We start from the raw sequence: 27,572 nt of genomic DNA, 5'->3' as shown, positions 1-27,572 counted from the left end.
TTGTATCTGCTAGTATTCTAGTTGAATTTTTTTAGTTGATTTTTTAACACTAACGAAATATCGTTTCGGTCATTTTTTATTTGTGAATTACATCTCATTATTGTTGTCCTAATGAATTAATTAATTCAAAATTAACTATTTTTAACAATGTTTGTAGGTAAAATAGGCTAAATATATTTTTCTTTTTTCTTCGCTATCTGTTTGCTTTTTAAATATCTATGGCGGTAAAAATTGTGTATATAACATTTTGCATAATAATTATTTTATTTATGTTAAATAAAAAAAACGCAGGATTGTCCTATTTCTTCTGTTTTCTAATATTTATATATTAACTATTTTTAGCATAATTGTTTCGTTATTATTACTGGGTAAAGAAATTTTATGCACTTAATACTATTAGTGGCACATAATTAAAAATATATTACAGTAATCACTTTTTATTTGAGAATAATTGTCATGTAAGTACAGTACATTTATATATGTATTGGTGCTTTCATTAGTGTTTTTTATATTTAAATATTAATACATATTATATCATTTACTATTTTTGATACTATTTCATTTTATTGATAAATTAGTGGAGTTAACATACGATTTATAATATAGAATTGAAAGTAGCAAAAAAGATTATATTTTAATATTAATCATGGGTATCGTAGAAAGCGTTGAAGATTTAACAGAAGTTATGGAACTTGAAATGAAAGACTTTGATGGTAGGTTTACAACTAGTGTCTACTTGAATTTTCTTCGAATGTTAATATTTGATTTCAGAAACAATGCAAGATAATGTGTTTCCATGGTTTCATATAGTTCAATGGTCCAGTGAAGAACTACCTACAAATACTGTACTAAAATGGAATTACAAGAATATAAAGGAGAAAGTACAAGGTCTCACATTAAATAAACATGTTTTTCTCTCAAATTGTCCAGTATCTATAATAGAAAATTTTTCATTAGATGAGGATTCACCAAACTGTAATTTCGCATTTGCAGAATGGGCAGGAGCTTTATTAATGCAAATACAGGAATTAAGTGATATTAGATACCAACTTGTACCAAGTAGAATGTCTGAAGAAATATTTTGGCAAAGATATTTTAACGCCATACGAAATATTATCATTAAAGATGTAAGTTTAATAAATATAACTGAATTTGATAAAGTACAATATACATAAACTTTTATTCTTTTTTATGTAGGTTATTATTTCAATGAGGAATGAAAATTCTGTAAAAAATGGATATAATCCTGAGAAAAAATATAGAGAAATAAATGAAAGTGAAATTACTGAAGAAGACGTACCTGATTTTTATAAAGAAACCAATTATTTTGGCAATAAGAGTGACAAACAAGTCAATAATGAATTCAGTCAAATGGATCAAAAAGAAAAAAATCAAGATTACAATTTAAACTATGAAGAATATGATTATAATAAGCAACAAAATTATAATTTAAGTGATGATAACAACCATAATCAAGGAAAAGATTATAATCTAAATGATAATGGTATTCATGATCAAAGAAAGAATTATAGTCTAGATGATGATGACAACAATCACAATCAAAGACGTAATTATGGTCTAGATGATAGTGACAACCACAATCAAAGAAGGGATTATAGTCTAGATGATGACAACAACCACAATCAAAGAAGAGATTATAATCTAAATAATGATGACAACAACCATAATCAAAGAAGGGATTATAGTCTAGATGATGACAACAACCACAATCAAAGAAGGGATTATAGTCTAAGAAGGGATTATAGTCTAGATGATGACAACAACCACAATCAAAGAAGAGATTATAATCTAGATGATGACAACAACCACAATCTAAATAATGATGATAAGCACTATCAAAGAAGAGATTATAATCTAAACAATGATGACAACCATAATCAAAGAAGGGATTATAGTCTAGATGATAGTGACAACCACAATCAAAGAAGGGATTATAATCTAGATGATGACAACAACCACAATCTAAATAATGATGATAACAACCACGATCAAAGAAGGGATTATAATCTAAGTAATGATGATGATCCTACTAATCCATCAAGGCCATAACTAAAATAAAGTTAATTATAACAAAAGGAACAACTATAGTAAAGGTAATGGTGATCACCTGAATTATCTCAACAGAAAAATGATATAAATATTAAGAGTTATGACAGTAATTAGAAGTTATATTTACATTAAATTGACAACATCTCTAGTGATAATAATGATGATAGAATGAATTTTTATATTAAACCTAGTAATTCAAATATAATGGCAAATGGGGTAAGAAGATGAATCAAAACTATCTGTGACCAGTAAAACCACACAGTTTACTTAGGACATACCAATAAATTAGCATTGATTCATTGTTATTAATTTCCTTTTTCTTTCTACTTTTAGTTTCTATTCTGTATCTAACACTCCTATTTTAGTGAAAATACATTTTGTAATGATAATAATATTTACTATGGTCACAACGCAAGTACAAACATTCAAATATATATTCTTCCCTTAACTCAAATGTTACTTAACAAAATTACTACCTAGAGTATTGATATTACCTACTTTCATTAATTAAATCATAACTGATTCTTGATTTGCATCCATACTCATTGCTAAATCAGTTCCCGAAACCGCGATTCCCTCGCATTCTCCAGTGCTCTGCCCAGAAAAATATGAATCTAATTGAGAATCCAGTCTTGCCTTACAAACTTCTAGACCCATGTATGTATCCAAGGCAGCATCCTAAATATTAAATAGTATAATGACATTAATTAAAGAATAAAGAAAACGAACTTACCAATGATGAAACCGTTGTTTTTTTAGAATTCTTGTTTTTTTGATAGCGTCGGTTATTGTTATTACTACCTTTAGATTTCAAGTTAAACGACCCCCTTCTTCCAAAATTATTGGATGCTCCACTTCTTCTATATCTACCGTTGTTATTTCCTCTTGAAATTGAAAATTCATTCTTGTTAAATCTAGACACACCATTGTTTTTTCTATCTCTATAATTTCCTGAAAGAGAAGAATTATTATTTTCATTTCTATTTGATGAATTCCGTCTTTTACCAAAGTTATTAAAAGATGTATTCACCCTCCTTCCTCCAAAACCACGAGAAACACGGGATTTGGAAATACCACCATTTCTCGTACTGTTTAATGATGATCTTCTTGAACTCGAAGTATTCAAATTGCTGCTATTTACATTTCTTCTGTTATTGCTTGTACTTCTATTTCTATATGATGAACCTATAATATTTAAAAAAGAAAAAAGTTAGTGATAATTGTCTATTAATTTCAGATTACGTATTGCTTTTTCATTAAATTATTTACATTTGTAACAATCCCAGTAATAATTACGATTATTTATGGTTATCCGAAATAAGAGAAGAATGCACTCTAAATTAAATTGGGATCGAAAAATAAGTGTAATACCTTATAATAAACACATTCACGTGAGTATTTTATTTTAAATCAACAAGACATCTTTTAATTCAAATACTATACCTCAAATCATACACCTTTTATTAATTCTTTTTACAATAATCCAAATGTCCATATAGAGTTCATAAATAAGCAAATGTGATTCTCGAATATAACAATTTATATGAATTCGTTAATCAAGCTCAATATAAAATGTATTTAAACTCATATAAATACGTTTATTTACTTATATATGAATTATATAGCATTAAGTAGAAAAAAAAACTTTTGTGATTAGCAATATAGGTGGTATTGCATCATTAATAATACACATTTTTATGTAAGTGTATACAAATAAATAAAATAACCATATAACCAGTTAATTTGAATAATATAAATATCGGACCAAACAATTAAGATGTACACCTCAAATGGAGACAGTTATTTAATATTAAATAGAGTAATAAGGTCATATGTGAAACGGTGATAAGTATAATAGTGCATTTTTTTAATATGGAACTAGTAAAAAAAGGTATAAAAGGTGTTGATATTCAATATAATATATTACACTTCAGTCTTGTAAATTCAAATAAAACAATATGCCACCAATTCAATTAAAATTGATATATTACACCAACTATATATAAGAGTTCATCTTTCAAAATACCTCTGAAACGGATATATACTAATCGTACTTATGTAATCAAAATTGTACAAAAATAATAACTTATGTACTTTAAATTGCAACCGTAATTCTGATAGTCATTCAACAAACCTCTTCCTCTTGTATTGTCTCTTGATCTAACAATATATGACTTTGCCATCTTTACCTACTATTAATATATATTACTAGCTAAAAGTATTAATATGTTTAATAATTGGTATTCAATTCTTGCTTAAATAAATTAAAAGGACTTGGAGAAAACTCAAAAATAAACAAGGGAAATAGAAAGGAAAAACCAACAGTAAATATTTTATTTCAATATATTTACATATATATATTGAAATTATCAGTGTTAATTATTATTTGTTCAAAAGAGTGCAAAATAAAAACTTGAAGAAGAATTCCAGTAGCAAATTCTCACGGTTTGTTTGTATAAATACTGAAAGATGAATATAAAAATCTGATTGAAAAACCTCCAGTGTGTCTAATTTGTATAACTATAATCCCAAAAGAAACTTATCGAGCCGGAAGTCAGTCCCTGGATTATTTTAATATTTTTGCTAAAAATCAATATGCCTTTCAGAACCACTATTAAATAAACAACTCTTAACTCGAATGCAAAGCTATAAAATACTCCCAATTATAATAGAAACAAAACAAGTTATAGTTTGCTATTAATATTGTAAGCAATGTGTAGAAGTATATTGTCCACCAATTAACAATTTACAAAGGAGGAAAACGTAAATTCTTCTTTATTATTACTACAAATGATGTCTATAGAAAAAAAACTTCACTATTATTACTATTAAATCTGTGATTTTTTTTATTAGATTACTGGATACAATCTGTCTTCATAAGAGTTATTTCTTGATATGGCGCTGAAAGGCGGTATCACCCAGCCCCATTTGTGCCAGAAGAGATGCATACACCAGATCATGCAAAAATGAATTAGGCTATAGAAGTAAAAAATGGGAAAAATTAAATATAAATATGCATATCCCGGTAATGAAGGGCAACAAAATGGATGGTTCAAATAAAAGCGTTAATCTATTCTATTTTCTCTTTTTCTACTTCTGAATGATAAATCTCATCTTGATGTTTTGCAGCCTCATTAATGATGGACACAGAAAACACAACTACAACAAGAATAGTAATCCATGAAAAAATGTGGGTAAAAGATAGCTTGCTTATGACGGTTCCCAGCATTCTTTTGAAGATATTATCGTTAGTAGTTTTTTTGTTTATATTTGCAATGATGTCTGTTGAATCATATTCTCCACTAACGCCACCACCGTTTTCTTTAATATTACTCAGAGTATTCTTGATAATATGGAGCTCTTTTTGAATAAACTCCTTTAAACTTCCACTATCGCTACTATAATTTTTTTTAAATAATCTTGAAATTGGCCATTTAGTAATAAACCAAAAAATGATATCAACATGTTTATCTTCAAATTTATTAGAGAAAAGAAATACAAGTAATGTCGTTTGGAAAAATACCTTAATTACACCTTTACCTATAATAAGTGGTATAAAAAAAGTCCAAAAATTCATTAGATAATGACCACATATAATGCCACATAAATCAAACATCAAATTTGGCCAACAACTAAGTAAAAAGACACCGTACCCACCCAATCTGTTTATTAAATAAACGATGAATCTTTTTGTTAATATCATTATCCTGTTTTTTACACTATTAATAAAACCACCGTTTACATTACCACAATGTTCTTCAGTTTCATATAACCCAATATCTTGATCCTTTCCTGCGAAATACTCAAAATCAAGTGTTTTGTATGTAAACAATTCACTTGATATTTCCTTGGTGCTTATATTGTTCAAGCTATATCTTTCGTTATTGTTATTATCGTTATCGTTTACTTGATTCTTTTTGTTTATTTCTCTTATTCTTTTATTTAATCTTGACTTTGATGCTGCGTAAGCGGCTGCATAAGGAGGAAGCTCACCTAATGCAGTTCCAAATCCCCATAAAAATGAGTATGGAAGAACCTTTATCAATATCATCAGCAGACTCACATCATAGTTATTGTTGCTGCCACTTTGGCTTTGTACTGAAAACAATTCTCCGGGATTAAGTATATTGTTCCACATGTTTACTCTTGGATCAAAATTAAGGGTGTTATAATTTTCTATAGTTTTAATGATAGAATATACATGTGGAAACAAAAATAAAAGTCCCGTGTGTATTCCAGAACCAAGACCAACAGAACTCAAAAATCCCAACCCAATCCACCAAATGCCATTTAGTACGCTTAAATAAATGTAATAGTGAATTAATTCGTTCAAAAACTTATTTGTAATGCTTAATATGTGCACGAACAGTGTAAGCAAGCTTAATACTATTATGTAACGGTACCATTTGTATATTATATCTAGGGTTAATTTGTAAACCACATCAAAACAAAATAAAAGAGCTAATTTCAGTGTCCTTATTGGACTTTTATATAAATTTATCTCGCTAGACATCTTTGTGCATTTCAAAATACTTTTTCTTACTGTATCATACACATACGTATGCGTTTATATATATGTTCGCACATATATATATATATATGTGCGAACATATATATATGTATAATTCTATTTGTTCATTTATTGCACATTTACGTATTTTATATTAAATTATATCTCAAAAACAAATTGTAACAACGGTTTTATGTACAATAACCTATAATTTTAACTGTCACTGTCTAATACTTTTACCTCAAGCAAATTAGCAATTAGATTAGCATCACACGAGTCCCAGTAAATCAATTTACTAGTTTTGCAATAATAATAATATATTTAAAATACCTCTTCTGGTAAATAAAATTTTATCTATCCAAACTTTATCAGTACAAGATGATGTTGATGCCTATAGTTCAATCTTAGTGTTGTTATTCGGTTGTACACCAGAATACTCAAAGTTTAAATTCAATTACTTGTCTTTTCTTAAAAAAAGAAAAGAGAGTATCTTTTATTTAATTTCGATGCCTGTGACTAATATACTATTTATTATTAATTTGTGTGTACAAGTGTGGGGGCAAAGTAATTAAAAATAAAAGAGGCGGCAACTAGTTTAATATAAAATATTTTTTAAATTTATAAATAAAATGTGTATAGATATGAAACACATCAACAAATGAATTAATTGATTCAAACAACAAAAAAAGCTTTTGCCTTGCTTCATTCTCCTATTTGTATTTTCCATGTTTCAAGAAGAGAACAAAAACCAAAACTACAATTCTAAATCAATAAACCATAAAATGTAGATTTCGTTAAATTAATTTATGTAGCTTCGCAAGAATTTTCCTATAATTAAGATTGTAATTGCTAAAATGCATTCAATAAACCCACGAATACTTTCATTAGATGTTTTTTTATTTCTTATATAAAATTAAGATAAAAACAAAATGACGATGTATTTTTGTTTTGCATGTATTTGCAGCGTAATTTAAAAATGTTATAAATTTAGTAACTGTTGTTTGAAATAATGTTAATGGTGGTCACCAAATTTTAGTCTATAAGAGTAATTTTCAAATTACATTGTAGGTAGATATAATCTTTTTTTTCTTAAGTTTTGAAATAAGTAATGGGTAAATTGACATTGTTTCTTATTTTTACAACAATATTCTCAAATGAGAACTTTGTTTACACTGAAAGGCACAATGTAACTAAATATAACGTTAAGTTAATTAAAAAGAAATTTGCAAAAAATGAACTGTTTCATTCTTATGGAGAAAATAACAACAAAGCAAGCAATTTTGACTCGTTTAGGAAACTGAGTGTTGACTCTAACTCAACAGATAGCGGTGGTGACTGTAAAACCCAAATATCAGTTAAAAATGGGATTTATAGCATTCCAGAGATTGAAGTGAACAAAACAAACGAATCGGGATCAAACAATTTTAGTAACCTAACAATTGGTTTGATTGAAACAAATCCACATTCATCCCAACTAAACGATTCTCTTGGAGAAAAGATAGAGAATTCAAATTTAGTGAAAGAGAACAACAATATAAGAAAAAATAAAAATAACTATATATTGGAGACTACTGGAAACAATTCAGGAAGAAATAATACAGATTTTGACAAAAATTCGACCAGTAAGAACATATCTTCTGAAAAAGATATATATATGAGAGACTACGCTCAAAACAGTGATGATTTCATTGATGTTTTTAATGCAATCGAAGATGCAAATTGGACGATATATAATGGTGATTATTATATAATGGAATTTTCTGACTATAATACATCTGTCCCAATAGTTAAATTAATTAATTTAAGCGTTGGACTTTACAATAAGAATGCAGATCCTAATTTAGCCAAAGGTCTTATATCATCTATTTTTGGTACTAGAACATTTAGTGAATTAGATAGTGATAATACAACAGATTTGGACACTGATTACAATGGTGGCAATTTTGGAAATGGTATATTTAATTTGGATGACTTTATTAATTGGGATGATTTCGACATTATTGACGAATTGCCTACTTTATTTAGAAGTCTAAACAACATTATTTGGTTATAATATATCAAACTTGAATGAATAACAGAATATTAAAAAAATACGTTTTTAGCAAATACGAAACAAAAAAACCAATTAGATTTAAATGTTAATTTTTGATCTCATATGATTTATAAGTGTAAGCTCATCGTTTTCGAGTGAATTAGAATAGTCATCAATACTTGTTGATATATCCTCTACAGTTATACCTAGCTCCAGAATAGTTTCTAAGATGCCATTTTCGTTTGCATAATTATTATCATAACCCGAAAATTCAAAGTATATGTAGTAAAAAGTGTAAAATAATATGATATCAATAAGTTGTACAATAAACAGTCCTGCATCTATGGCTATAGTTTCTGCAATCTCAACGTTATCCTCATCATATTCAAGAGAATTAAATATGTTGTTTGAGTAAAACTCCCTTAGTTTAGCGAGAAGTTTTAATTTCCCGAAATTTTCATTTGTGAGCTTATCTAAAACTCTTTTGAGTTCATTTCCTACTTGTATTTAAAGAAAAATTATGTTAAATGAGCAAAATTCGAATTATTCAACTAACTTACCCTTGCAGTAATGTAAAAGCGACTTAATAATGCTACAGATATGCTCATCTGTATCTTGTTGTTGTTTTGTCTTGCTTTTTCTTTTATTTAATTCTAAAATTGAATGATTAAGCAAGGCGAATATTTGTTTCAAGCCAAGTCTAATATTCAAGTTAATTCAAACAGAGTTTGTTTTTTATAGTTAATTAACAAAAGTTTTTACTATCTATTTTTTTTACAAACTTACAACTTAACAAACTTATTGTTTATACTTGAATTACTTAACAGTGCAAAAGATAGCACCTTAACAGATAGTGATCTCAAAAATATTTTTTCCTTAATAAATTTAAGCATTAATTCAATTCCTTCCAATTCAACGAAATTCAATCGTTCTTTCTCAAATAACAAAAGACTACATATAATATCAATGATATTATGAACAAATTCTCTATTCTCATACCCAATTACTTCACCATTTATTAGTCCCATATTCGCTAATTTAATTAATAACAGGTCCATAATATTCACCGAAAAAGTCTCTAATTCTATTATGTCTGAATAATTCATATTCTGAAACATAATGCTCAGTATTTCTATTTTGCTTTGTGAAATGCTTCCTATTGCTTTATTTGCTCTGGCGTTATTGTCACCACCAGTTTTACCAATATCATCTTCAAGTGAGTTTAACAACCAACTAAACAGCTTTTTGCATTTCAATAACTCAGAAGATGACCTTTTAGGGTCTAACTCTAAAATTGACTCCAACAAATTAAAATAATCGAATAATATCTCCTCATAATAAGTTGATTTTTTGCTTATCAAGTTGCATTCATTTTCAAATTGTAACTCTACTTTGTTAATTACATCCATCAAATTTTTAATTATATTGCTATCTAAAAACATTCCAAGTACCATTGGCTTTATGTTTTCGTACTCGCCTCCATACTCCAGGTTTGAAATGTCGAAAATTACATTCAAAAATAGTTTGAGGGATTTAAAAATTATATCAGAAGTTTCACTATCTATTTTTGATTCTAAATATAATAAATACTCTTCAAATATTCTTATTGCTTTGTCATTCACAAAATAAAATAGCACATTGTTGTCTATATCAACATTATTTATATTATCTAAAATTTTGTTAATGGCTTCAGTGCTTTCTATAATAGAACTTTTTTTACTCATGCTTAATTTAATCTCCTCTCCGAATAATTCCAAAAACTTTCCGAGCTCAGATCCCACTTTTTCTCCCTCATCCTCTTGGTAACTGTCACTTATTTCTCTGTTTCTTTTCTCTCCCCTCATGATTACCAAAGACTAAACAATGCTTTATGGTTTATTATTTGCTCATATGAGCACTTGAGAGTTAAGCATAAGGCGTTGCCTCATTTGCGTAATTTCCGTTTAGCTTTATCTCGTTTGTTTTATTTCACCTATTTTTTATATTATTTTTTTTCTTGTTTATTACTCTTCGCATCAGTACTTAATGCTTGAAAATGTTAGTAAACAAAGTTGTTTCCACCTATTCCACCTTCTGTTCTTAGCTTACCGTTTGCCTTCAGATAAAAACCACTAAAATCTCAGGTTTATGGCACTACTAAAGCAATGTGTGACACCAAAAAGTAGTTTTACCATACGTTGTTAATCCAAGCAGTAATTGTTTTTGGCGGGAGGCCACTCAAATACTATAGGTGGCTTGATAGTATTAGATTGCGAGAGTAATGAAAGAAAAGAGGGTGAAGCAGTTATCAATTAAAAAAAGAATAAATAAAGGATGTTTTTGTTTAGGAAAAAAGAAGAAAAAAGCCAGGTAGACCCCCTATCTGATATTGAAGCTGCTCAAGAAAAGGCGTTAAAAGCATCTGAAGCCATTCAAAAGTCCTTACAAGATTTGGAAGAAAAAGAAAAGAAATTAGAGAGCGAAGCAGCAAACTTAGCATTACAAGGAGACAAAAACTCTGCATTGCTTGTATTAAGAAGAAAAAAACTTGTAACACAAGAGAGAGAGAAATTACTGAGCTCGAGCTTATTACTGGAGCAACAACTACTTAATTTGGAAACTGCCAAAACACAACAAATAACAATGTCAGCACTATCTGCAAGTGCTTTTGCCCATCAATCTATTTTGTCTTCAACAAACACTGAAAAATTAGAAAAAATTTCTGACAGTATAAAGGAACAACAACTTATTCACGACGAGATATCGCAAATTATAAATCAGTCTTTACCTACAATGAACGAAAATGAACTTCTGGAGGAGTTAAGTGCAATACAAGCCCAGGAGATAGACAAAAAGATACTCGAATCATCCGATATATTTTTGAACAATAATCAAGTTCTATTTAACTCCAATACAAATAAACTCGATGAAAAAATTATTGAAAAACTTTAATTTCTAAAATAGTATAGTACTAAATATAAAAATATAAACTTATTTGCCATTTTCTTTTTATTACTGTATTTAACTCACAGTCTAATTTACATATATCTTCAAATTTAAATAACTACTTTTATTCTTGGGAATTCAACCATTTTCTTTCCACTAAAATTTTCCCTAAATGTTTTATTAACATCTAATTTATTCATATCTGCTACATCACTGCTATCATCTACATTACTAGTGCCACATAAATAGCATATATTTGCATTGCTTAAGCTATCAGATATTCTACTCAATCTTTCTGATACTTTTTCTTCTTCAGAAATATTGTCTATTTGAATTTTCCTGAACATGACACAGTTTTTATCTTCATTTATTCTCTCAGCTTTATTTACATACGAAATATCATTTACGCCCTCAATCTCACTCCTAATGTCTGTACATTCTCTTTTAAATATGTTAAACTCTATTTTCCAGTACAAATGATCATTTTTTTTGTCATAATAAGTCGTGTTTTGTTTTCTTATTTGCATTCCACTTACTGGACAAAATGATATCCTGATATTCCTTTTGCTACAAGCTTTCGTTAGTAAGGGTATTGGAGTCTGCCTTCTTAATTTAGTTTGGTTCTTTAAACTTTTTCGTATGTTTGAATCCGTTCTGGTTTTGAATTCAACACCATTATTTCCTTTGACTCCTGCTATTCCTCTTCGAACTTCCTGCAAAAAGTTATGATCTCTAACTAAATCATTCACTGTATATTGGTTTATTGTTATATCCCTGCTAATATGCTTGTTCAAATAATTTCCATCACAACCTGTTATTCTCTTATGCATTCTTACACACTCTAAACTACACGATCTCGCGTCACAGGCCGGACATTTGTACTTGAATTCATTATTACAACTGCTGCACTTTTTTTTCAGACTATTATTTACACATCCAACACCCAGTTCTTTCTCTACTTCTTCTGAAACCATAGCTCTGAGATATACTTTATTCCAACAAAACGAAAGTCCGATTCACTAAGTTTAGGAAAAAAACGAGCTATACGCAACTTTTGTTGAGTTTTCTCCTGTCTAATTTCTTCCAAAATTGCATGTTAGTCCTATATCTGATATATTATTTCCCTTCTTATCCTTACTATCGTATTTAATATTATTTATCATAACCTCCAATTCACTTTTAAATGTCATATTTTGAATTTAGGCGGGTCAGACAAATACTTGAATTTATGCGTAAATAGTCAAGGCTACAAGAGAAAAATCGCAAGGAATCTGAGTTCAGAAGTCCGAGAAGCCGAATAGGCAATAAATTGCAGACCAGAAAGTCAGAATTTGTTACTCTTTTTCCAATTGAGAATACAAGACTTGCATATATTTGTTTTCCAGTGAGCCTTACAAAGGCCTTCAAACAAACAAAGAAGTCTATACTATGTTTGGTTAAATAAGGGCTTTTACAAGGATATAATGAGTATGAGGAATGGTGAGAAGGATTTACCCCAGCACATAGAGATTCAAGACGAATCAGGAAAGCTCACAAATAGCGATCTGGAGGTTGAAAGCGAGTTAGGCAGTGACGATACAACAGAGAATAAAGGTCTGGAAGACGCATATTTGGAATATGATTCGTATTTGGAGGAGTTTAGCACTCTTTCAAAAGCAAAGTGTCTGTTTTGTAGTTATTGCTCGCAACTAACTCAGGATGTTTGGATTCACATGAAAGATGACCATGCATTTGATTTTAGACATATTATGTCAGGGAGGGACGAGTACTGCCAATTCAGACTTATAAATTACTTGAGAATGTGCGGAAAAAAGGGGCTTAATGTGTATGATGAATATAAAAAAATTAAAGATGATAGTTTTATTTGGAAAGATGATGAATTATTGGTACCTATTATATCAGACGATAGACTTATACTTGAATTAGATACAGTTTATGATGAAAACAATAACGACGATTTTGTTGAATTAAATGAATATTTTAATGACAAAAACTGCGGTACTTTTTGCTACGATTATGATATTAACAACAAAAATGTTGTGAATGAATTGTCATTGGAGGAAGAAAACAAAATGCTTAAACAAAAGATAATGTCGTTAAGTGGGATTATTTCTGAACTTCGAAAAAACGAGCCTATAAAGAACAATTTAATGAAAATTAGTGAAAATATTAGTCCAAAAAGTGAGCTAATTACTGGAAAATATGAGTCAAGCAGGGAAAAGACAACTGAAGATCTCATTAAGGAACAAACCATTAAGGAAGATAAACAATACTTTTGTTCCTATTCACATTTGGATATACACAGAGAAATGATTCTAGATCAATCAAGAACTGACTCTTACTATAATTTTATAACTAATGAAAAGAATTCCGATTTATTTTTTAGAGACAAAGTAGTGCTTGATGTGGGAACAGGAACAGGAATACTTAGTTTATTTGCAATTAAAAGTGGTGCAAAACTTGTAGTTGCTGTAGATGCAGCTAAAGATACAATTCAAATAGCAAAAAAAATTGCTCAAAAAAACAAATTGGACAAAGATATCAGATTCATCTATGGAAAACTAGAGGAAATTGATTTATACTTTGGCAATGAAAACAATAATATTGATATTGTATCTCTAAGCAAAGGCAGCAAGGCTCATACCGGACTCACTCCTTTTAAATGCGATGTTATTATATCTGAATGGATGGGATATTGTTTATTGTATGAAAGTATGCTTTATACAATATTGGATGCGAGAGATAAATACTTAAAAAAGGGCAATAATGGTGAGTATATTGGTCACATATTCCCATCTTCAGTCGGTTTACAGATGTCATTGGCTGATTATTCTGACAACATCGAAAGTCAGATAAATCCATGGTTAAACGAAAAACTTTATGGTCTAGACTTATCTGAAATATCACCTAAAGTACAGTCCATCCTTGAAACTCCATACGTAGAAATTGTGCCTTTAGAAAGACTACGAACAACCGACGTTTTTAATTTGCAAAACATTCCTATTATTGACATTTCAAAGCAAGAGTTGATGAATTTAAGACAACCATTTACAATAAACATTCCGGAAAATAGATTCTATACCTCAATTGTTGTATCATTTAAAGCAATTTTCAACGACAAAGACAATATGTCAAACAAAGTTGTTCTTGAAACATCCCCTTTCGAAAAACCTACACACTGGAAACAAACGATTTTACATTTAAACTCACCGAGTAATAACTGTATTATTAAGGCAATCGGAACCCTAACTGGATTCATTTCAATTGCACCTAAAACAGAAAATTCAAGGCACATTAGCATTCTACTTGAATTGAACAACGTCAGGACAGTTAACAACATCACGTATTCTCAAATATATAATTACTATGTTATGGATTGATTAAAACTACAATTCTAATAATACAAAGGGTATTACCACCTACCTACCCATACTTGAATACTGTTTATGTCGTATAAAAGGCATGTATGCATGCATACACGCGTACATGCATACATATTAGGCTGCCATTATGTAATAGAAAGAAGTAAAAAACACTATTTATAACAGAATGGTAAACTTTTTAATACATTGTTTCTCCAAAATATCTTATTAGCAACAGCAGGAAAGCGTGTATACCCTAAATCTAATTTTTCTTTTTACGTTAATAATATGTTTCTGAATTGAGCAGTTTCTTATGGTGTCCTTATATAAATATTGGAATGAGTAGTTAGCTATAACTACACGTTTTTTTTCATGGCGTTTTTTCCTGCATAAACAACACCGGATTTCTCTGTGAAACCCTTTCCACTCAAGTTGTTTGAGTAGATTCTTCTCTCTGTTTTCATTCTCCTCTTGTCCTTGTTCTCCTTTGCTACCTGAAATCTATTCGCCTTGTCGCCCACATGGAGCTTAATATTGAGTTCTTGCTCCAGCTTTTTTCTGTTTTCAATATGCCTTTTAGTTGCTTTTTGACGCGACAGCAACTCTGGTAAGGGCATCTTTTGAGATTTCCTTTGTTTTATACCTAATACTTTCGCCCTCATATCCTCATACTGCTGACGTTGAAATTTATCTAAATGAGGATATACCAACTTCCGTATTTCTTTCACCGTCTCGTTAAATAAGTTTCTACCGTTTGTATCTCCGGCTTTACTACCTTTCTTCATTATATGATAAACTCACTAAAAACAAGTGCATCTATTGAGACAGCCTTTTTCACATCTTAATCTTATTCTGCTTTATTTTTGTTCTTACGTTCAGTTATATTTTCACATATACTTTTACTTTGTTTACAATAGTAATATTCACTAATCTCCTTACTCGATGTGGCGCCAGACTTTGGTTTTTACAATTGTAAAGGAATACTCGCTCTTACTAAATAAATATGAACCATTTTAATCTTTCTCGTTACTAATAGCGTTGTTGTCACTAATGTTGTTGCCTTCATTATTATTACTAACATCATTGTCGTTAACATATCCAGACACCCCTGTTTTCATCGACTTTATGTACATTGTATTAGAATGTTGCATTTGTTCTTTGTCTTCGGAGTCCTTGTCAGATACCAGTTGGAAATTATGGTAGTAGTTTATCGCGTCCTGTTGCAAAATAATGTTTTGTGATTCAGGCAGTCGCCTTAAGAGAGTTGCCGGAGCTCCACCCCATTCTGTGAACGGCGGAATCACTGTATTGGACGTTACAACAGAGTCTGGTTTAATCATACAATTATCCTTCACGACAACACCTGGCCCAATAACGCTATTTTCTCCTATTCTAACGTTCGAACCTATAGAAGAAGCCATTATTATTGAGTTATTGCCTATATGTACACAATCACCTATGTTTATCGGAACCGAGCCATACTTGCCATTTATTTTCTTGAAGCATGGCCTTATCACACAATTCGGTTCCATTATTACATATTGACCTATTCTAATCATAACCAAGTCTCCCCTGAATTACACAAAAAAGTAAGCTACTAATGAAACACCAATGTAAGACGTAAAAAGAGAAAGTGTTTTATTCCCTCTCTCTCAATTTTCACCCTACACTTCCGCTTAAACCTTAACAGTAACTATAACCAAAATCATAATGTTTTTCGTTACTGTATCGATTTCTGTTTTCTCGTTTTACGCCTACTCATCTTTGTTCTTGAACTTACCTTAATATAACTCCATGGTCTATTATGCACGTACCAAGTAGATGTATGTTCTGGCTCCCACACAGTATTGTCTTTCTGCAAACTATGTTTCCTTTTTTAATTTTAGTATTCAAGTTAACTTTATATTCAATATTTACGCATTTTCCATTCACATACCCGATGCGGTCTGGACATAGTCTTTTTTGCTCCTTACCACACTCTCGCATTCCATTGTAATATGCAGATATTTTCACCACTTTTGTATTTTTCTGTATTTATTCAATATCATACCCTCTTCTATTATCATCTCACAACACCCCTACACTTCAATCTAAAAAGTAACTACTTATTATATATACCTTAAAGGCGGTATACTTCTATTATAAGTTCGGCGCTCAGTCAGTATTTTGTAATTAATAAGAAATAATCGGTACCGCTTTAAAAAAATAAAAGTATAAAAATAATTTGTCGCGTCTCGTACATAAAATTGAGTAATTAAAAGAACTTTTCTCTATAGAAGAGTGTTGCAATTCAAGACAATAGTAGCGACAACAATAAAAAGGAGTTACTGTGAATTTGTTGCATTGAATAACCCGTGAGGACAGGAGCGGCGTTATTACTATAATACCACGCTTATTGAAGAGTGAATAAATTTTAACCATTTGCTTCGTCTCAAGTCTTTAATAATACTGTTTTTAAATTAATCAGGAGAGATGTCTGACATAGAAATTGATCAAGAAGGTACACAAATACAGGAACATGAAGTCGTTACCGACTTAACAACAGCAATAAGATACGTACTTAAGAATTCATTTGTAAGGGGTGGATTATTACGTGGACTAAATGAAGTAGTATTGGCATTGGATTCAAAGAAAGCACAGGTTTGTTTCTTAGCAGAATCATGCGAAGAGGATTGTTATAAGCAACTGGTAGAGGCACTATGCCGTGAAAGAGGCATTCCACTTATTATGGTGCCAGATTCCAAGGAATTGGGAGAAATGGCAGGTTTATGTAAGGTAGACAGAGAAGGTAATCCACGCAAAGTTGTAGGAGCTGCGTCTGTGGCTATTGTAGATTATGGTGTCGAGTCTGAGGCATATCACTACCTACAAAAGCACATTGCAGAGAACTGTCGTTCATAATTGTAAAAATTTTAATGTCACTTCACTAATTATTTTAATATTTTGTTTTTATTTTATTTTAAACTCTAAATTACGTCTTTATCTATTTTCAACTGTATTTGCTTCTTAAACCCACTCTAGCATTATCTGTCCATTTCTCTATTTAAAATTCTCTCAATTCCCCTTTAACTTATTAATTGGAGGGAAAGATAGAGAATACGGAACTGGCATAGGTATTCAGTTAAATAGTGATATTAAAGTTTCAATTGTAGAAATAATGCTGGAAAAATGCATAAAATTAATAAGTAAATCAAACGGGGAGGAATTGAAAAAACTTTTGGGATTTGACTACACTGAGGATGATGGAATGTCAATTATCAATTCAAATTTAGGTTCTTTAATAAATTCACCGAACAAAAAAGGCGTAATCCCCATACATTTGGCCTGTAAAAATCAGGATATAGAAATACTAGAATTGTTAATGAGATGTAAAGAACTTGACATAAATAAGAGAGATCCAACAAGCTCCTTCACACCAATAATAACACTAATTAATTACGGTGGTAATATAGAATGCATAAACGTACTTTTAAAGAGAAGGCCAAATTTAGAATTGTGTGACAATGAATTTGGGGATTCACCCCTACACTGGAGTGTTAGATTAGGGTTACCTATTGTTGTGCATAGATTAGTTAAATGCGGAATGAACGTAAACTCGCCAAATAAACATTTAAAATACACGCCTCTCCAGTTAGCTGTGATATGTAGTAACGAAGAAGTTGTTTCAGAATTAATATCACTTTCAGCAGACCCACTTATTATGTTGAATAATGAAGAAGACTATTCTATATTGCATTTGTGCATACTAAATGATATGCCGAATACAGCACTATATATACTAAAGTCTGTTAATGATATTCAAAAAGAAAAACTTCTAAATTCAGTTGATAGAAATGGTAATAATGCTCTTCATATGGCATCTATACATGGAATGTTTGGACTCGCCAGCTCATTTGTTAAAGAAGGGTTTAATCAAGATGCCAAAAATGGTCAAAATAAAACATATAAAGATTTAATGGATGAATATTCAATTACTAATGAAAACAAAAAAAATTCAGGTAATAATGGAGAAATAAGAGAAAGAAAAACAAAAATAAATCATGATTACGACGATTTAATATATGAGACTGAAGTCTCAAAATTTTTTTTAAAACACAAAATAGCCGAAAAAGGATACTACAATGAATTAAATAATAGAAGAGTCATGGGTAAACATGAATTCATATTTAAATTATTCTATAAAAAGGGATATCTTGATTTTGATTCTAAATTCACTAGTTTGACCTATCATGACCTAGCAACTATTGGAATAAAAGATATTGAATTGAAGGAAAAAATTATAATGTTCATCAAAGAAGATCTTAAACTTGAACAAGCAATTGTTGATGAAGATACTAAACTAGTGAGATCTTACGAGAGGAAGAGAGTTGTTGTAAACGTATTCGCTGCCATTTCTACCTGTATATTGTTGTTCTTTATAATTTACGTCTCCCTAGACGCCCTTATAGACAACTCTCCTTAGACACACCCACCTGTCAGTGTGTTTTAAGAGACCTGTGTCAGTCCATCTACTTGTTTAATGTAAATAAACGAAAGAGCCAAAATAAGTTCATCTCGATATATAAGTCACACCTATTAGCCTATCTCACATAATTAAAAAAATAAGACAAAATTTATGTATTATCTACCTAAAATTGTTATAATAAATAATAATGACTACTAGTTATTATATATATTATTTTGAAACAAGTCTCCATTACACTATCTTACTCTCCTCATTCAGTTTCAATTGCTTATTTCGTATTAATAATTAAACAAATTCATTTTTATTTATCTAGTGTCTTCCACCCTTTCCTTGGAATACCCTTGTCGGAGATACAACCTCTACTGGTATATCTAAACCCAAACCAACAAGCATATCCTTGGTATCCTGATCTACTAAAATAACGTCTGGTTCAACTTCAGACTTATCCGGTAACTTTTCCATACGTCTCTCCTTCTCCTCTTCTTGTAACTTTAGTGAAATACCACGTACTGGACCTTTTTGGATTCTTCTCATCAAGTGAGTAACAAAACCTGCTATCTTGTTCCTTAAACGCTTCGTCGGAATCAATGCTACCTCCTCCGATATCTTTTTGTTTATTTGAAAGTCCAGAGTCAACTTAGATACGTATTTTTCGACAATAAGTCTTGCTGCTCTTTTAACTGTCTTGGTTCTAACTCTACCCATTTTTCAACTCTGTAACTTAATTCTACTCGTGACTATGTTTTCTATTACCTAAGGTAACTGTACAGAAGTAAATATTATTAAAAAAATAATAAATAGAAATTTACTATTTTGGTTCCTTTCCTCTAAACTCTTGAATTAAATGTACATCAACTATTATTGATGTTTTATTACTTTACTTTTTAGTATATTGCATTTAAGTCCCATACATATAATATCAGCACGCCATATATATTTATATAGGCAATAGGTATATTTGTATATATAATCTTTATTATTTGCTAGTAGACGCCATTTTATTATTCTTAATACATTACATTTACCTTGTGATCATTTTCTAATTACTTATCATTACATTAACTCAGGCGCCACTTGTCTTATTTAAACCTCACCTCAATAAAAAAATGGGGTACCGGTGAATTCAGAAATGACTGTTTGCCGCCAAAATAAAATAATAGAAGTGAAGGAAAAAGTGGTAAACATATTGGTCCCTGATTTGTTCTCCCTATAGTAATATATTTATTTACAGGAATTTAATATATGCATTCAAGAGTAGTACTTATATTTGTACAAATATCCTCTGATTAACGATTTACTGTCTTCCATCGATTTGATTTGGAAGGAATAAAATGCGAGAGGGAACTCAAGTGGCAGCTGACAATAAAGATTTTTTGTGAAACAAGAAACGAATAAACAATAGCTTATTGCCTTGGGTGCGAAGTAATATACACATACAAGTACATTGGTTATATATGAAACAATAAAAAGAAATGAACATGAATGGCAGAAATGAAAATGATTACGACTCAAATCAAATGAGTGATGATGGAAATGGAATCGACTGTGGAGTTAGAAATGACAACAGCAACCAAACAACTATATCATCATGTATGTTGTGTTTGGAGGAGGACTTGGACAAAGAAATATACGTCATATTAAGGGATGGAAGACAATTTACGGGAATATTCAGAAGTTTTGATCAATATGGAAGCTTGTGTTTAGAAAATTCGTACGAAGTTTTCAGTCACGAAAATTTATATAACGAAATATATCAGGGATGTATAGTTTTTAGAGGTGACAACTTAATGTTGTGTGGTCTGATTAACCAGAACATTAAGTTAGAAAACGCGAACAAGACTCCCCTTCATCAAGTATTGAAAATTAAACAAGAAAAAAACATCAAATCGTGCAGTAATTCTAGTTCCCATAATGTTTTTGAATGGACAAATGATGATAGCATTTAGTTTGTATCGCTTATTTATTCCTGTTTTATTTTTATTTAATTATTTTTTTCACCTAGAGTTTCAAAATCACCATTTTTATCGCAATCAAACCCTTTTCTTTTTTCGCACTTATTTGTCGTATAACGGGGCCTACCATGGAATTAACTCTTTATATCAGCGTCTTGTGTCGATGGTTTCATACTTAATATGACATTCACTTTAATTAATACTAACTTTTCTTTCATGCTGTTATAATACTATTTTCTACCTCTGCCATGCATTTAAATATTTAAAGGGCGTATGGCGCCAAGGTTTAAGTTATGAGTAAATAATACTTTGTTGCGTTCCCCTTAGAATTGAAAAGTTCTTTTTTTTCAATATACAGTTAGGAATAGATTTTACCTGCAAGTTTTGCTTTCCTTTGTTTTTCAAAACTGAGAAAGTGTAATAACTTAAACCATAGGAGAGTCGTTCATTAATTTTGTTGGATTTGATCAAGGATACATATTGGAAAAGTGGGGTAGGCAGTATTGTATCAATACTGAGTAGAATATATTACGGTTAATATAATACTATTAAAAATACAATAGATAAAGGTAAATTATTTAAAAGTAAGGTTAGAGTCTGTAAGACACCTAAAGTTGTGACTGGACAGTAGATACTGATAATTGAACTTAGAATTAAATAAATGTGAAAACAATAAGTTATTTTACCAATATAAATAGCAGAAATGGATTTAAACATACAGGAATCGCAGAAAGCAGCCGTGGGAAACATGCTAAACTTGTCTCAGCAATTGGGGTCAGGTTCTGGCGTTGGAGGTGGTATGAACGGAAATGGAGGAGCTGGAGTAGGAGGTAATGTAGGTTATGGCAACAACAAGAACAATGTATGGATATTAGAAGGTCCACACATATGGAAAGTATTGATATACGATCGAACAGGTCAAACAATACTTTCGCCGTTAATGAAAGTAGGTAGTTTACGTCACCACGGTGTAACATTACATATACAAATAAATACGCAAAAAAGTCCAATACCTGAAGTACCAGGTTTATACTTTATAAAGCCCACTGAGGAGAATATAGATAAGTTATGTGATGATTTAAAAAATCTGTTCTATGAAAGCTACTATATAAATTTTTTGAGTCCATGTTCTGATAAATTATTAGAGTATTTTGCAAAGAAGGCATTAGAAACAGGTAATGCTAATAGAATAACAAAGGTGATAGACAGATATTTGGACTTTGTTTCCCTATCTCCATACCAATTTAGTTTGGGTATGGATAAAGTCTACTCTGAATTTTATAATTCAAAAACTGGTGACGACAAGATACAACAAATAATGGACAATATAGTTATCGGTTTAATATGTGTTTTCTCTAGTTTAGGTGTAATACCGATAATTAGGTGTTCTAGTAATCAATATTCCCCAAGTCAGATGATAGCAAGAGAACTGGACAAAAGACTAAGGGATTTGTTGAAAAAGACATCTAATTCAAATGCATTCGATATGAATAGCAATAACAGACCAGTTTTAATATTGTTAGACAGAAATATAGATCTGTCTTCTATGATAAATCACACATGGATATACCAAGGGTTAATACACGATATATACAATTTAAAATTGAATAGAATAACTGTAGATGACCAGAATAACAGTAAAAAAGTGTTTGATTTGGATTCTAATGATGAATTTTGGATTAAACATTCAGGTGAGCATTTCACTCAGGTTGCGAATTCAGTGAGTGAATTATTAAGTGAGTATAACAAGAAATTGTCCGAGTTGAACTATAGTAATGAAGATTCAACTCAGATGGCCAACAATTTAGTTGTTGCTATCAACTCAATTCCAGAGATGACTGAAAAAAAGAGAAGCATAGACACACATACAAATATTGCAACAAGACTTGTTGACGAGATTAAAAAGAGAGAACTTGACAAATTGTTCGAGATAGAAGAGTCTTTTGACAATATACCAACTGTATCTGGCTGTATAAATGAAATAGACAATTTATTTAATTCCAATACGGACAAAACATTTCTAACATTGGATAAACTAAGAGTGGTTTTGTCTTTACTAACACACGAAAGACACAGTAATAACATAAGCAATCAAAACATTGATTCACTTGTTAAATACTTTGATGGTAACGTGGATTATGTCAATATAATAAAATATATTTATGTTTCAAACATTCAATCAAAAAATTCAGCAGTAAATGTATCAGCTTTCAGTGGTAATATTAGCAATAACAGCTCAACTTTAGAATCAATTAACAATACAAATAATATCTTGAGCAGTAATAACAATATCAGCGCAAATAACGGAGCCAGTCATGGTTTTGGTCCCGGATTGAATTCAAATTACAATAATTCTCAAGATCCTAACTCTTTTCAAGAAGCAAGCAAGTCTGGAATAACTTCAATAGCAAAAAACGTTGGTGGGAAGGTCTTTGATATGGCTGGAAAGAACATACTTCAGGGTGTAAGAGCATTGCTTCCCATTAATAAGACTCTTAAGATAACATCTATTGTAGAGAATATAATGGAAAAAAAACCGTATTTTTCGGCTTCTAACATTGCAAATAGTACTCAGCTATCTTCAAATTCAAATTATGATGATTATCTTTATTTTGATCCTAAACAACCTTGTCTACACGACCAAGATACCAGCAAGGTTCCGAGAATCAAAGTTAACCCAAGACAGGGAATCGTATTTTTGATTGGAGGCGGAAACTTTGTGGAAGCACACGATGTCCTAAATTATGCCAAGAGAACGCAAAAGAACATTATATATGGTTGCACCGAGTTTGTCAACCCAAGTGAATTTATCAAAGAACTTGAGATAATATCTAGCTAATCATTAAATAAACGATATTCACATTTTTCTCATTTACTCTAACTCTATTTTTCACTATTTTATATGTATGCCTACATTCCCAAATACAAAAATGTTCCTAGCATTCAAAAACATGTCTCTGTCTTTTAAATCAACTTGCAGTACAATGCCTTCAGGGGTCTGATTATGCATAAACTTTTATAAATCTACATAGTTTGAATACATGTTTTGGTACTTTTACATGATTCCCTTTTTGTTTTTACTTTTCTAATCAAATCAGGTAAAGTATTTAGATGATGCTTTTAGTTTCACACGGCCTTTTTTTAGTTTGGAATTTTGCCGCCTAAAAGCAATATAATCTTGAAAAAAATAAGTGATAAATAGGTTGTGGTGGAGAATATAGTGTGAAAAGAATAATTAGTGGGACCAGAAAAGTAGGTATTGATATAAGTTATACAAGTACTTGTTATTGGAACATTTTCCCGGCCTTGTTCTTGAGAATATTGCATAATATTTCATTGTAGTACTACTAATGTGATAAGTTGTCAAATAGTTAAAGTGCGTATGAATTTATTTCAAAACCTAGTTCAATAAAACTGGAATTGAGGTACTAATACTGACAATAAAAGATTAAACAGTGAATTCCTGATCTAAACAAGGGTTGCTTGGCATTATTCATCTCAGAAAAATACAGGCACATAGGAAATAAGGAGTAACAGTGAAAACAAATTATATATATAAACATAAAGGAGAAATATTTAAAAACAAACACTTTAAAAATTAAATATTTTTAATAGATTAGTTATAAATGGACTTTGAAACAATAAGAAGAAACAATGAAATTAGGGGATTTGACTTCTCTATATATCAAGTATTTATTCTAACAATACTTAGTTGTTTATTTTTTATATACTTGGAAAGAGTCAAAACTGAATATGTACTTGTTAGATTTACAACAAGAAGGGTTAGAAATCAGATACTAACTAGGATAAAAAACAAGTGCAAGGAAATAAAAATTTGGAATTTAAGAATAAGAGGTATTTCATTTATACACTCGTTTTTCTCAAGTTTGTTTTCTATATTAATACTACTAACTCCGGAAGTTCGTCAAGATCCTTATAGTTCTAAACCGTACTTTTGGCTCGTAGCTGCTTCTTTTTCTATGGGTTATTTTTTATGGGACTTAACAATAATATTGAGAGAGTGGAATCAAAAAAATGACTCACATGTTTGGTTCTTCCATGGATTTGTATCTCTACTTTCAATAGCATTTTCATTTTTAGTTCCAGAACAGCCGTTAATTGAATTGCTTTCTTTTGGAATGTTAACAGAATCTTCGACTATACTATTAAGTATAAGATATTGTTATCATATTATTGGTGATACAAGTTCAATTTCTTGCAAAATCGTAAGTCTTCTGTTTCTGCTTGTGTTCTTTGTTACAAGAAACGTTATTCTTCCTTATGGTCTTAATTATGGAATGTATAAGGCCTTTTTGTACTCACCTACAACTAGATCAAAAGTAAGGGTTGTACTATTCTTCCCACTAGGTCTGTTGTTCAACCTAATGAACGCTTATTGGTTGTATAAAGTAATTAGAAATGTATTTAATCCTAAAGACCAACTTGAGGGTGAAATCGAAAACGAAGATTTGAAAAAATCACAGCTAGATGAAATAGATGAACTGCAAATCCCCGATTGTAAAAGCAATATTCTTCTTGATTCTCACCAAGATAGTGTTGATATGTCAAATTTAGTAAATAATGAAAATGAAAGGGAAATTGACTTGAACAAGGCTAAGAAAGACTAGTCAAAACAAAGGTAATCACTACTTTTTTATGTTGTATCTTTCCTTATTATTTTATTGTCATTTATTATATACAACTATTATTATTATTTTCTATGCAAGCATTTGTGTTCAAAATAGACGGCACTATATTGTTAGAGGCATATTAATTAGATTTGAAAATTTCTAATTCCTGTTTCATAGATATTGTAATATTCACATCCCGAGAGATTTTCTCCTGTTATTGTTTTGATATTGTTCCCTAATCTGACCCCTACTATTTTGTGCTATTACTACTCGACTATTGTCCCAGTGTCAGCTCCAGTTAGTACTACTCCTCCAATATACGATGAGACAACAATACCGGGTTGACCGTCTGTGAAAATACTAGAAATTCCCATAAATCCACGATATTTTGAACTACAACTTAAATTGATACTTGAAAATCCGTATAGCCTCTTACCTAAATCAAAAGAATTTGGCATTTGAATTCGATTATTTCCTCCAATAGAACTAAACTTATTAACTTTGCCGTTTTTCCGAGAGACTATTAATTCACCAGAACAACTATTTTCAATAGATACAATGGAGTCACCACTATTATTTATAGTTTTAGTATTTTCTTGCACATTAAAATTCTCATTTATTTTATAAAGCGGAGCACAAGTTTTCCTTATGTCAAATATTTCCACCTCTCCAGTGGACAAAATTGCTCTTGAAAAGTAGTTTGTGTTTTCAATATTGCAAATTTTAACAGGAGACAGATTAAGGTTCCCATCATAGTCAGCATTACCTGAAACGGCATGGCTCCAACCATGCATACAGTCGATTAATATGGAATTAATCTGTTTAAAAGGAGATCTCAAGTCGAGAGAAACGGCCAGACCATTGCTCATTCCAAGTAAAATATTATTTCTAGAATTTCCAAAACAAGAATCCATTATTGTGAATCCGCTTTTATTCGCTTTTGCTGGTATATTAGCTATGATCTTATTCCCAAATTTAGAATACACATCATCATTCAACTTACTCTTGTTATAATTGAAAATATTAATGTTCCCAAGCTCTTTTCCTTTATCTGGTCTCTCCAAATCCCATAAAATACATCTTCCATCTATTGTTGTAGATATTAAATCCTCACTTGTGTAATTTGAGAACGAAAAGCTCGTTACCTTAGTAAAATATGTATTGTAAACACTCTCAATTCTCATATTGTTTTGTTCTGTATCATTTAATCTCAAATCGCATATCATATTTCCCTCCTTAAACAATTTTATACTGTCACTTCCTGTTCCAAGTATATTCTCTTCCAGACCAACATCTTTTGCAGGCATCCAATGCACGCCTCCTACCGGACTAAATATGTGATTATAAAGGTATCCTATCTCGAACTCATTGTTTTCACCATTGTAAGTCAGCACTTCAACATAATTGTTCTCTACACCAAAACTTGTTAATGCCACGTATGTTTTGTTTTCATCTCTACTTGGGTATTTTAATGATTCTATATTGTAACCTATATATGGTGTCTTGGTGTAAGCCTCTTCTTTCACATATGAAATCATCCTTGACTGCTACATATGTCCGATTTATTCTCCAAAGTTTTCACAAATCTTTCCTTACTGTTTCTCTCTAATAAAGAATTACTGTAC

The 27,572-nt window shown here is 30.4% G+C and overlaps 18 protein-coding genes across 18 annotated transcripts; 10 read left to right on the top strand and 8 right to left on the bottom strand.

Moving 5' to 3' along the window:
* Positions 1-776: 776 nt before the first annotated feature.
* Positions 777-1,175, top strand: FG379_002825 (uncharacterized protein; the record flags this gene model as incomplete). The annotated part of the gene is made up of 1 exon (XM_067328515.1): positions 777-1,175. The coding sequence occupies one exon, from the start codon at positions 777-779 to the stop codon at positions 1,173-1,175; it is 399 nt and encodes a 132-aa protein (XP_067182013.1).
* Positions 1,176-1,209: 34 nt separating this feature from the next.
* FG379_002824 (repetin) lies at positions 1,210-2,070 on the top strand (the record flags this gene model as incomplete). The annotated part of the gene is made up of 1 exon (XM_067328514.1): positions 1,210-2,070. The coding sequence occupies one exon, from the start codon at positions 1,210-1,212 to the stop codon at positions 2,068-2,070; it is 861 nt and encodes a 286-aa protein (XP_067182012.1).
* A 507-nt stretch (positions 2,071-2,577) lies between these two features.
* Positions 2,578-3,565, bottom strand: FG379_002814 (uncharacterized protein; the record flags this gene model as incomplete). Its single annotated transcript, XM_067328504.1, has 3 exons — positions 2,578-2,748; positions 2,804-3,255; positions 3,526-3,565. The coding sequence occupies 3 exons, from the start codon at positions 3,563-3,565 to the stop codon at positions 2,578-2,580; spliced, it is 663 nt and encodes a 220-aa protein (XP_067182002.1).
* Positions 3,566-5,140: 1,575 nt separating this feature from the next.
* On the bottom strand, positions 5,141-6,583 carry FG379_002802 (vacuole membrane; the record flags this gene model as incomplete). The annotated part of the gene is made up of 1 exon (XM_067328492.1): positions 5,141-6,583. The coding sequence occupies one exon, from the start codon at positions 6,581-6,583 to the stop codon at positions 5,141-5,143; it is 1,443 nt and encodes a 480-aa protein (XP_067181990.1).
* Positions 6,584-7,688: 1,105 nt separating this feature from the next.
* On the top strand, positions 7,689-8,633 carry FG379_002791 (uncharacterized protein; the record flags this gene model as incomplete). Its single annotated transcript, XM_067328481.1, has 1 exon — positions 7,689-8,633. One exon carries the CDS (start codon positions 7,689-7,691, stop codon positions 8,631-8,633), a length of 945 nt encoding a protein of 314 aa, XP_067181979.1.
* A 761-nt stretch (positions 8,634-9,394) lies between these two features.
* On the bottom strand, positions 9,395-10,456 carry FG379_002780 (uncharacterized protein; the record flags this gene model as incomplete). Its single annotated transcript, XM_067328470.1, has 1 exon — positions 9,395-10,456. The coding sequence occupies one exon, from the start codon at positions 10,454-10,456 to the stop codon at positions 9,395-9,397; it is 1,062 nt and encodes a 353-aa protein (XP_067181968.1).
* Positions 10,457-10,925: 469 nt separating this feature from the next.
* FG379_002769 (SNF7-like protein) lies at positions 10,926-11,543 on the top strand (the record flags this gene model as incomplete). The annotated part of the gene is made up of 1 exon (XM_067328459.1): positions 10,926-11,543. One exon carries the CDS (start codon positions 10,926-10,928, stop codon positions 11,541-11,543), a length of 618 nt encoding a protein of 205 aa, XP_067181957.1.
* Positions 11,544-11,647: 104 nt separating this feature from the next.
* On the bottom strand, positions 11,648-12,511 carry FG379_002758 (uncharacterized protein; the record flags this gene model as incomplete). The annotated part of the gene is made up of 1 exon (XM_067328448.1): positions 11,648-12,511. The coding sequence occupies one exon, from the start codon at positions 12,509-12,511 to the stop codon at positions 11,648-11,650; it is 864 nt and encodes a 287-aa protein (XP_067181946.1).
* A 489-nt stretch (positions 12,512-13,000) lies between these two features.
* Positions 13,001-14,917, top strand: FG379_002747 (arginine N-methyltransferase; the record flags this gene model as incomplete). The annotated part of the gene is made up of 1 exon (XM_067328437.1): positions 13,001-14,917. The coding sequence occupies one exon, from the start codon at positions 13,001-13,003 to the stop codon at positions 14,915-14,917; it is 1,917 nt and encodes a 638-aa protein (XP_067181935.1).
* Positions 14,918-15,255: 338 nt separating this feature from the next.
* Positions 15,256-15,684, bottom strand: FG379_002736 (uncharacterized protein; the record flags this gene model as incomplete). Its single annotated transcript, XM_067328426.1, has 1 exon — positions 15,256-15,684. The coding sequence occupies one exon, from the start codon at positions 15,682-15,684 to the stop codon at positions 15,256-15,258; it is 429 nt and encodes a 142-aa protein (XP_067181924.1).
* A 228-nt stretch (positions 15,685-15,912) lies between these two features.
* Positions 15,913-16,458, bottom strand: FG379_002725 (dynactin subunit p25; the record flags this gene model as incomplete). Its single annotated transcript, XM_067328415.1, has 1 exon — positions 15,913-16,458. One exon carries the CDS (start codon positions 16,456-16,458, stop codon positions 15,913-15,915), a length of 546 nt encoding a protein of 181 aa, XP_067181913.1.
* Positions 16,459-17,371: 913 nt separating this feature from the next.
* On the top strand, positions 17,372-17,800 carry FG379_002714 (40S ribosomal pelota RNA binding domain containing; the record flags this gene model as incomplete). Its single annotated transcript, XM_067328404.1, has 1 exon — positions 17,372-17,800. The coding sequence occupies one exon, from the start codon at positions 17,372-17,374 to the stop codon at positions 17,798-17,800; it is 429 nt and encodes a 142-aa protein (XP_067181902.1).
* A 256-nt stretch (positions 17,801-18,056) lies between these two features.
* Positions 18,057-19,361, top strand: FG379_002703 (uncharacterized protein; the record flags this gene model as incomplete). The annotated part of the gene is made up of 1 exon (XM_067328393.1): positions 18,057-19,361. The coding sequence occupies one exon, from the start codon at positions 18,057-18,059 to the stop codon at positions 19,359-19,361; it is 1,305 nt and encodes a 434-aa protein (XP_067181891.1).
* A 312-nt stretch (positions 19,362-19,673) lies between these two features.
* FG379_002691 (40S ribosomal S17) lies at positions 19,674-20,069 on the bottom strand (the record flags this gene model as incomplete). The annotated part of the gene is made up of 1 exon (XM_067328381.1): positions 19,674-20,069. One exon carries the CDS (start codon positions 20,067-20,069, stop codon positions 19,674-19,676), a length of 396 nt encoding a protein of 131 aa, XP_067181879.1.
* Positions 20,070-20,836: 767 nt separating this feature from the next.
* Positions 20,837-21,310, top strand: FG379_002680 (small nuclear ribonucleoprotein U6; the record flags this gene model as incomplete). Its single annotated transcript, XM_067328370.1, has 1 exon — positions 20,837-21,310. One exon carries the CDS (start codon positions 20,837-20,839, stop codon positions 21,308-21,310), a length of 474 nt encoding a protein of 157 aa, XP_067181868.1.
* Positions 21,311-22,019: 709 nt separating this feature from the next.
* FG379_002669 (uncharacterized protein) lies at positions 22,020-24,155 on the top strand (the record flags this gene model as incomplete). Its single annotated transcript, XM_067328359.1, has 1 exon — positions 22,020-24,155. The coding sequence occupies one exon, from the start codon at positions 22,020-22,022 to the stop codon at positions 24,153-24,155; it is 2,136 nt and encodes a 711-aa protein (XP_067181857.1).
* Positions 24,156-24,942: 787 nt separating this feature from the next.
* Positions 24,943-25,944, top strand: FG379_002658 (uncharacterized protein; the record flags this gene model as incomplete). The annotated part of the gene is made up of 1 exon (XM_067328348.1): positions 24,943-25,944. One exon carries the CDS (start codon positions 24,943-24,945, stop codon positions 25,942-25,944), a length of 1,002 nt encoding a protein of 333 aa, XP_067181846.1.
* Positions 25,945-26,213: 269 nt separating this feature from the next.
* On the bottom strand, positions 26,214-27,485 carry FG379_002647 (uncharacterized protein; the record flags this gene model as incomplete). Its single annotated transcript, XM_067328337.1, has 1 exon — positions 26,214-27,485. One exon carries the CDS (start codon positions 27,483-27,485, stop codon positions 26,214-26,216), a length of 1,272 nt encoding a protein of 423 aa, XP_067181835.1.
* Positions 27,486-27,572: the final 87 nt, after the last annotated feature.

This window comes from Cryptosporidium bovis, assembly GCF_009768925.1.
Source record: "Cryptosporidium bovis isolate 45015 chromosome Unknown contig_4, whole genome shotgun sequence".
NCBI classification, from domain to species: domain Eukaryota; phylum Apicomplexa; class Conoidasida; order Eucoccidiorida; family Cryptosporidiidae; genus Cryptosporidium; species Cryptosporidium bovis.
Note: the sequence above shows the minus strand (reverse complement) of the source record. Positions and strands in the feature narration are given on the sequence as shown.